Source organism: Formica exsecta, unplaced genomic scaffold, assembly GCF_003651465.1.
Source record: "Formica exsecta isolate Colony F162 unplaced genomic scaffold, ASM365146v1 scaffold1234, whole genome shotgun sequence".
In the NCBI taxonomy this organism is placed as follows: Eukaryota; Metazoa; Arthropoda; class Insecta; order Hymenoptera; family Formicidae; genus Formica; species Formica exsecta.
In genome coordinates, this window is record NW_021848569.1 from 1 (window position 1) to 10,431 (window position 10,431).

Genomic DNA, 10,431 nt, shown 5'->3' on the forward strand with positions numbered 1-10,431 from the left:
TATTATACAATTTTATTTTAAAAATCTTTATATAATATCTTTAAAATAAAATATCATTAAAATAAATTGGTTGTAAGTAATTTCTAGAAAATTTGATAAATGTTGCCACAGCGTCTACATTTTATCTAGAAAATGTTATCTGTCATAATGCCGAATAAAATCTAGCTAAATTTATAAAAATAAATTCGAAAAAATCTTTATTTTTTTAAATAGAAAAATTCGCAATTTTATATGTTTTTTACTTAAATATATTTCAGATATTCTTGTCAAGGATACTTACGTTGACGGTTTTCTTATCGTGCCGCTTCTGCGCTTGATGCTGGTGATGACGAGGAGATCGGAGAATAAAAATAAAGCCCGTTCCTTCCGCGTGCCCTGATTCGATGCTATAGTGACCAGATCATGCCGGACGAAAGCTCTACAGGAGGAAAAGCGGATAAAGTGTCACACGATAAATTCGATGAATCTTTTTGTCGCGTCGCGGACAGTTTCCACCACAACACATTATTATTGGTAATCGATACCCCGATTCCGACGGCTAAATAAGTCCGGTGGAAAAACGGTGTAACGCGTGCAACGCGATTGGCACAGATTGAAAAGCGCGTGAAGTGGAACGATGTTTCTGTCACAGCAATAATCGACAATTTATTGGAAAACGTTACTGCGATGAGACAGTTTCTCAATCATTTATGATACATGTACTTTCTCAATCATTTACGCCTTTAAAGCTTGCTTTGAAACAGCTATTCTAAAAGATTGATATCACGACAGCATGCTATAATGAAATTTTTATACCGTTTAATTAAATCATGAAATTAAATTATACTGTTTTATTAAATTTTATACAATGATGTGTTTTTTAAATATCAACCACAATCTATATTTAATATTTTATTATTATGACATAAAGTGGTAAACAGTCGATACTCAAGTATCTAGAAATAACAAAAATATAAGTTAAACAAAACATGATTTTGAGCACGTTCTGTAAATTGAACGATTAATTACAATTTGCAGATCCTAATCAATTGTCCTCGCTCCATTATTTTCTCGCACTTTGCTAAAATTAAATTTCTAGACGCACGTCACGATGCGATAAATATCGAGACTATTTTCTTATCATAACATGAATTTGTGATAGATGCGTTTTACTGACGCAAGAATATTATGGTAAAAAATGATCGTAAATCGAGATCTCGCGCAGCATATCGATCGTAAGCCCGTGATCAGCCGTCGGGGGCAGGCGATCAAATATATTATTCTATTAGAACTGTTCAATTTTTTATATCAATACCGTTGCTAATGGAATCATCCGCGACCGACATAAGAATCATAAACAAAGGTCGTTGGTCATTAATACCTGTCGTTCGTTACAATGCCGGCGAGACCTTCAACGAGGGCCTGGACTTCCCTTAATGTCGTCTGCTGCTGTTCCCACTCGAGTGACTCCCTTTCCGTGCAGTTGATTTTCACGACCAGCTCGTGCACCTCTTTCTGCGCGGCCTGCAGCAGCTCGTAATCGGGATGCGTCGGGTCTGTGTGCTTTAGCAATCTCTGTATCAGTAGCTCATACCGCGGAATCTTTTGCACAGGTTTGATCAGCAATTGGTCCAAACCCAGTTTGCCCTTATGCTCGCGCTCCATCGTCTAATTGCAAAAATTAATAACGAAGTGTCAATCTATATCCACTGAAAACTTTTTATAATTTACCTCGGATAAAATTATACCCCGGATTAGAGAAAATTTATCTCTTGGCATGCAATTTAGATATTTTGATTAATAATAATTACAATCGTATTTTTTTTTTTGTAATTATGTAAGCCTAAACTTTGTGCAAAATAATTTTGAGGATTAAATTATATTAATTATATAATCTGTTTTTTTAATACTTTTACTTTACTAACGTTGCTTAATAAACGGTCTTTCGTTGATCTTAATTTTACACATAATGTTTTAAAAAATATATTGTAGTTTACTAATTTATAATAGAATAAAATTATAGACTGCTTTCTTTAAAAATCTTTAACAAACGCTAACAATAAGTGCAGTTTGGCGTTTAAAGTGATTGACAATCCGTATTCCAGGGTCTAAGTTGCCAAGCATGTCAAAGATGTACAGAATCTCGAAGGATTTTATGTGGGAAGTAGACGAGAATGCTATTGGCAATCAAGTAACAAGTTAAATTATATCACAATAAAATTGTACGAAAGATCAGGACCGCGGTGCTTTAAAAAATGACGTGAAATAAAAATGTTTTGTATTTAATAATAACTGCCGCGTTATATAAAGAGAGAGAAAGAGAGAGAAAGAGAGAGAAAGAGAAGGAAAAAGAGAGAGAATTGAAGCGGATAGAACGTACCTCGAGAAATCGTGCAAAGGCCGGTTTCGCTTGGCACGTTGTTTTTATCGCCTTCCTCGCGGATTTCCAATTGTCCAGGAACAGGGTGTAGGTCTCCAGCACCACCGGTTTCGTGAACTGCAAAACACAAGTTTCTTTATGTTTATATCTCGGCGTATCGATGAAAATATATAACGTACGCGAAACGCAATTCTCCAAGTAAACGCGTTATTTCAAAGGAAGTACTGACTCATTATTTAAGTATTCATGAGTTAAGAACGAATTATACGAATGCGTCGCAAAATTATCATCACAAATTCATTCGTTATATAATATAGGGAAAATATGCGGAACGCAGACAAATGTGTGTTTCAAGGGCTACAAATATTCCATGTTTATGTAAGGAGGATAATATGAGAGAGAGAGAGAGAGAGAGGCTACGATACACACATTAATTTATTAAAGCAGACCGAATAAAATAAATAACGCACCGTAAATTAATGTTACGCAGCGAATCTGTCGATTCTTGATTAGCATTTTAGTATCTTAAACGGCAAAAAAAAAACGTATATATTGTTATGCGCTTAATCTCTCACACACATGGCCCGAAGATATTTGCGCGCCTAGTAACAATGTAAACTGACCACATCGAGGAAGACGTCGCCGATCGTCTGCTTGAGTTCCCAGGTGTCCAGTCGCCTACGCAGCTCCTCCAAGAATACCTCGTGATGGCTGAGAAGCGCAGGAATCTGAAAACGCATAAGCACTTCCCTTCAACAACTTTATCATTAATCAAACGACGCGAGATTGAATAATACTTTATACGCAATCGAGCGAGAAATACGAGCGAATTTTTAATCATAAAACGCAACGCATCAAGCTTAACAAGCGAAGTGTCATGGATTCTAATTCTCATGAATTTATTATTATTTATCGATTCAAGTACATGTATTAAAGAAAGATAAAAAAATATAAAAAGAAGAGTGACGTAACCACATTTACAAGCACTTTTAAATATTATCATTAAATGTTATAGCTTTAAATATCTATTCTTTAATCTTAATATTCCTCTAACTTTTATAAAAGTTTAACATAATAAACACATTTTTCACACATCTTTTATTAACTCCAAATGTCACTAATATTTGATGAACTAAATGTCAATTTAGTTAGATACTTGTCTATAAACTATATACCAGGCTATAAACTATTGATCAATTGATGATTGATTACTCGCTACTTTTCAAAGACACAGTTTGTCAACAGCTAATTAACAGTCAGCAATTTGCTAATTAACCGCTGCTCCAAACGTGGCAAGGGCTTAAGAGTAATAGCGCACATATATGTGCAAGGTTAAAAAAATAATATATTTATATAATTTGTATAATACATTTAGAATAATAATATATCTCTTTTATTTTATTTTTCTTAAAACAGTTCTTTTTCGAATAAAAATTGATAATGAGATGACAACTTTTCCTTACCTGATAAAATATCTCGTCGACCGTTCCGGCATCTACCAAGCCGGCATTGTCGGGGCTCTTCAAGGGCTGTAGATATTTCTGCAACCAATGCAAGTACCAAATACTGTGTTTATAATATGTTTTTCAAACATGCGTTGTAGCAAAATAATTTTTCTATCTATTAAATTTTCTCATTAACAAAACGCACAATCAATAATATTTTTAATTAAATAGGAAAGAAAATATGAATGTGCTAAAAAATTGTATCATCTGGCGAAAGAAATTTCCTAATGATGATAATAAGATTTAAATTATGACAAAGTGTTTTCGCGTGTTTACCGTGGAGCCTTTGGCTCGATTCTTTGTCCTTCGAGATGAAAAAGCCCCCATGAACTTTACGAACTTTAAATGATAATAGAATTTGAATACCAAGAAATAAGTTAAATTCAATTAACGCCAACGCGCGTTGATACCGTAATCGACTGCGGCGGGAAATATGTCTTACAGTTTATTTGTGCGGCTCTTCTGTGATGACACCATTCCCACTATATTTTTTTCTACGTCGCACGGCGACGTGAAAAATGCGGGACCTCTTGTCGCGTCGTTGGTTCCAAGGCCGTTGCTAAATAATCGGCGAACATGCCGACAAGAGTTTTCGGCACACAGCCGCGTTGTTTATAAAATATGACAATCAGGCCGGCCTGTACCGCCGTTATGATGATGCTGAAGATCCGCGGGCTAATAATACGAGTTAAAAATCGCCTCTGAATCTCGAAAAAAAAAAACGGCACGCGCCCTTTGGAAACGTAAAAAGTGGCACGCGTAAATTAAACTTGACTATGCATTTCAAATGTGATAGTACAGAGATTTAGTGCGATAGCAATCTAAAATATACATATATATATTTTATTAAAGTATTATAGGATATATCTTTTTTATTAATATACATATTTCTTTACTTTTAAATTAAATTAAATTTACTCAGTAATTAATTCAACGTGCGTTTTTAATGTTGCATGTGTGTTGTTCTTTTAATTTCTTTTTATCCTGCCCTTTAATATTCAAAAATAATAAAATAAAATTTTTTTTTCATTATGTTAATTAAAAAATAATTTAATATATATGTGGAAAATATAAAAATGTCAAATGTGATATTAAAATGTGTGTAATTTGAAAAGTACGCGATACACATACTTTTAAAATATTTTAAATTATTTATCCATGTGTGTGCCTCGAAAGAGTATCGCAAAAGATTTTCTTATTATCAAAGGCTTAGATCGAGAAATGATGATTTCGTTTGAAAGCTTAAGTTGATAATTGGCAAAACGAGAGGTGTCCTCGAACGAATCGTGCAATAAAGTAGCATATAATTTCCTGATAGCTTTATCGCGTGTATTAATTATCTTAATTGCTTGATTCAATGATTATTCCGCGCTGCAAAACAGCAATGCAATTAGCGCGGCACGCTTAATTATTTAAAACAAAGATTGGCCTCAACATTGGTCTTATAGCCAATGTTTGTCCAGATACCTTTTATTGAAGCATCAATTACAGGCCATATAATTGTTACAATTATACAGAGCACGTTGCAAGTTAATGTGACGCGTCTCGCGCTGCACACGTGCTCAAACCATCGCACTTCCGATTACGAGAGATCCCGTGTGCTTGAAAGAATTTCATAAATTTCGAAAGATATCGCAAGAGAAAGGCAATTCTCTACATGCTTTTAGTAAAATTAAACGCGTTCAAAATTTTATAGATTTTAAATACATTACATGTTTATGATTTAAGTTTTATACTACCTTTTCATCTAGAGTGATGTAAATATAAATTAGGCATAATCAGACATAAAAAAATTTTATTTTAATAATTCTATCTTTGTATCGCAAGATTCTATCTTATTTATAAATTCTCTTTTGTACGTCTTGTCGTAAATTGATATTTGTGTCATTTTGAAAAATCGTACAAGTCATGAGATTCTATTGCTAAAGTATTTTTAGCTTTTAATTTCAATAGAGTTAGAGATAAAGAGCGCAAAAGAGATAAAAGGATGTGGACGCGTGAACTGGAACATTCTGCATGCAGAATATCCGCGTCGGAAATTGGATTTAGATGAGTAACGCAATTATCATCTCGCGCGATAGCGATACCTTGACACGCGCATTTACTTGCAAACTCGTCCTGCACATCATCCAGTAATCAAACAAAGCTCTTGATTGCCTTTTATTTTCTTCGTATGATCCAGTAATCAACTTTGTGGAATGCCCTTCAAATATTAGATGTATTTTCCAGCTAAAACAAAATATATTCAGACGAAGGACGCAAACAATGCGCTGAAAATCAAATAGCGAGCACATTTGGAAGCGTCCTTGGTAAGGAGGGTGCCAATTCTGTTATATTTAATGCCACCTTGAAATATACTGTCAATTGTCACAAACAATTGTCTGTTAGGAAAATTTACGTACATTTTGAATGTAGGAATAAAGTTTCTCATATACGAGGGGCAGTCAAATATAAACCGAACTTTTTCCAAAACTTTTTATTCGATCAAAATATTTCCAAGTCATTTTTCTACATAGTTTCTTAACTAACATCTAAGCACTTTTGCCACCAGATTGATAGTTTTTTTCTTCCCGTGTCACAAAAAGTAGTGGGACGTATCCGAAGCCGATTGCACACGAATTTTTCCATTTTTCTTCTTAATTATTGTCGAGTCGTTGTCCTCGACAACGCCTCTTTCAGTGATCCAAACAAATGATAATCACACGGGGATAAATCGGGGCTGTAAGGGAGATGTTCAACGATGGTCCAGTGCAGTTGAGCCAATTTTTCTTATGGTGGCAGCGTGAGGCCTAGCGTTGTCGTGCAGAAGCAACATTTTATTTGTGCATAATCGCAAAACATTTCGGATACGTCTAACTACTTTTTATGAGACGGGAATAAAAAAATTGCCAAACTGGTGGCAAAAGTGCTTAGATGTTAATGGAAACTATGTAGAAAAAATGATTTGGGTGTGCGTTGAAAATATTTTGATAGAATAATAAATTTTGGAAAAAGTTCGATTTATATTTGACTGCCCCTCGTAGTATTAATACTATTTTTCCTAGTAGTATGAGAGAAAATTATTAGTTTTACGATTACATCGAGTTAGATCAGCTATTTTTCGAACAATGTTTTATGCAATAATGAAAAATGTATGGCACCAAATTTTTACGTAAAAAAAAATAATCCTTTATTATTCCAATTATTTTAATGAAAACAGATTCTAATTACATCTTTTATGTTAATTAATAATGTTAATAGAATAAACATGTATATCTTAATTTTTATATAGATTTTTCACAATTTTCTTATCATTCAAATTTGTCCCAGCATTAAGGAACGTTTGAAGTAGATGGATTTAAACAATAGTCATGACTTTTATTAGAAAAATTGCTATTGCAATATAAAATTTATCATTATTGTGTCGCGATCTGATAATGATTTCTCAGTTCTCGAAATGAGAGCAACGATACGTGTATAATTGCTAATGCATTCTGAATACAATATTATGCAACCGATTCCCGTAACTATAATATTTGCTACGACCTGATATTTTGACTTTATTTCCGGTGTTTAACGAAAAATGATTAAGAAGTCGGGAATGGAAATTTTAATGTAAACAACAGGCTGAAGAGACGGCGTGCTTGGGTCGAACTAGCAACAGCTCGCTAGAGCGGAGAGAGTAAACGAACGGGGTTGTTTGTTTACAAGATGCAAGGACAAATCGCAGTTTCCGACATGCATCGATTCAACGTTTCTTCTGACGTTGCAGCGCGACTTGAGAGATCGATCGATGCAGTTCTCTTGATCAATCCAATCCGGAAAGAATATTATTTTTGGAGAAAATTAATTTGTCTGCATTTATCTCTCTCCTCTTACTCTTACGTATTCTAGCAAAGATTCCAAAGTTGTAAAGAATTTAACTAAAAAGTATATTGAATAATAACAAATATTTAAAAATCTGTACTATTTTCCGGAGAAAACTATGTCAAATATTAAGGTTTGTATTTAGCTATATGTATACGTATATATTGATTAATATCGCTGTACAAGTCAAAAAAAATCTTTAAAGTTTCTATTACTTACAATATAATTATCACACATCAAACAGAAAATATCTTTTATATTATTTTATATTATTTTTTATATCATCTTTTATAATATTTATATTATTATATATTAATTATTTATATATTATTTATTTTATAGATATTTATTTCTCGTATCTTCTAAAAAAATCTGATTCTAAAGTCTTCTAAAATCTAAAATCACTAATACTCACATTGACTAGTATTTGTAGCGCCTCCACGTAGGATCGTTCCGTGTCGTAAAGCTCCACGACCACATGAGTTCTCGTGTCCTACACGTAAAAAAAGAGACAATTATTGAAATATTTGTCGAGTGGTGTTGAAAGAGAAAGAAACGCTTGATCGAGACAGAGGAGAAGAGGAGGCGTGCATAGCTGTCACTCGATTATCATCGTGTCGCGTTTCGTGATGAAGCTCGCACGTGCACTTACGAAATAATTCACGTGTATAATTATGACGAGGCTCGATTATGATCGATTATGCATTGTAAACGACAAATCGCAAGATATTACGTCCCATGGATACGCATCGCGGAGGATAATAGGAACAATGCGTCGATACTGAGATTATGTCAGCATCGAGAGACATCGATGATGATTTAACCATGAATTACTTAATACACAGTGTAATAAATCACGCGCAATCCATCTCGAAATCTTTCGCCATTGTATTTTTTATCTTTACCAATTTTTTTTGTCGTCTCTTTTTCCTAGTTACATCTTTTACATTCGCGTTTTCTTTTTTCTATATTTTTTTCATTATATATGTTTAATTCGCAAAAAATATGAGTGGATAAAACAAATACATTCTTTTCTCAAAAAATATAGAAGAAAACCTAATATGATAAAAAAAGTCTATCTGATTTTCAAATATGACACTCGAGATTATTTTAGAAATACTTTTGCGACGCGCGTAATACGTCAAAAGAACATACTCAACGCGCTGACTCAAAGTATTTGGAATGTTTTTTCATTCAGAATTAGCCGCCTGCCTAGTTAATATAAACGTCGAAAACGAAAACTACCCACGCGCTCAGAGATGACGCGTTCGTTATTCTCGCTGTCCACCGACGGCTGATTGATGAGCTTGCGATCAGCGTTCATTGTCATCCTCGTAGGCCACCTGTGTTGAGATTTTGTAAGCGCGGATGCACCCTACTCGCATAGCATCCTCGCGGAATCGATGCACGCGAAATGTGGCCGACGCAGAATATTCACTCGCGTATTTCCGGACTATCGCTTCAACCTGCTCCGCTTAGCGGAAACGGCGAAATCAAAGCCGAGCTCTTACGGTTTCCGTACGTAAATGTGTGCCGTCCTCAAACGTTTTATTCTGGAGCTCTTCCTACGAGTTTTCTCGATCGCGCTCAAGGGTTCTCGTTTTGGTAAACTGCATCGAAAGAATAGTAATTATATAATTTATATTTGTACTCTTTTTACGAATTTCACAAGAATTTTATTTATTTTATATAAGTTTGTTCAAAATAAATTACAATTGTTTTTCTTTCTCTCTATTAAATTATTCTACTGATGGCACAAGTTTTCGAGAAACCGACATTAAAATTAAAAGAAAAGTCATAGGTACACCAACATATCGATCATTACGAGTGACAAGCATTGGAAATCTGTCGTATATTTCTAATTCCTCATCCTCAACATAAACATTTTCAGATAAACAATTTCAAAAATATATTTAAAAATATATTTTTAATGACGGAAACTTCCAAGAAATCAAAAACAAAAGTATCTGTAAAAATTTTCATTTTTAACATAAAAATTGCTAGATAAATAAGTCTCGCGCAATTTCTAATACTCATCAGTTCAGGAAAAACAGAAATTAAAGGAGAGAAAGATATCCGATTTCTCGAATCAGAACATCGATCATCAAAGTGATCGGTATTGAAAGTTACCCAAGTTCCCGCTCTCAAGATATGTAAAAAGGAAAAGAACGTCGCAGTTCGTATATGCGTCGCATCTAAAGACAAGACGCGCGTGTCGAAGAAAAAACGGTCGCGCCTCTTTAAAAGCTCGTGGAGGTTTGCACGAAGCGGAGCTTTCAAGACGATCGCGCGTCGAGCGCTTTTACGTTCGTTTACGAACAAACTGACCGACCGCCCGTTATATTTAGCGCCGTGACTAAGGACACCCCCTCCCCCCGTCCGATCGAGCTTGTAAGCTCATCCACGGCACTCCATCTTTCTCTCTCTCGCTTTTTCACGCTCCGGTTTTTCCTTGTGCCACCCCAAGTCTCGTCCGATTACAGAATCGATTGCGCGCGCGATCGATCATGACCTCTTGCTTGATCCCGTTGTGCGAACATAATGATTCATTGTACGATCGCTTAATTACATATAAGCTCCCTTTGCTAATTATTGCGGAGTTATGTCACAAATGTTCTCCGCGGTTTATCCTCATACTCCAAGTAGTCTCACAATCAGATTCGCTATCTTCATGTTAATATCAAGGAGAGATGAAAGCACGTAATTAAAATCAATATCTTT

At 34.6% G+C, this 10,431-nt stretch overlaps 1 protein-coding gene across 1 annotated transcript in view; it reads right to left on the minus strand.

Moving 5' to 3' along the window:
* Positions 1 to 276: 276 nt before the first annotated feature.
* The window catches only part of LOC115245637, a 50,249-nt gene continuing 40,094 nt past the window's right edge, over positions 277 to 10,431 (minus strand). Inside the window, 6 exon segments of the mRNA XM_029824046.1 lie at positions 277 to 418; positions 1,361 to 1,647; positions 2,360 to 2,476; positions 2,983 to 3,087; positions 3,823 to 3,900; positions 8,126 to 8,203. Coding sequence (XP_029679906.1) covers positions 277 to 418; positions 1,361 to 1,647; positions 2,360 to 2,476; positions 2,983 to 3,087; positions 3,823 to 3,900; positions 8,126 to 8,203 — 807 coding nt within the window.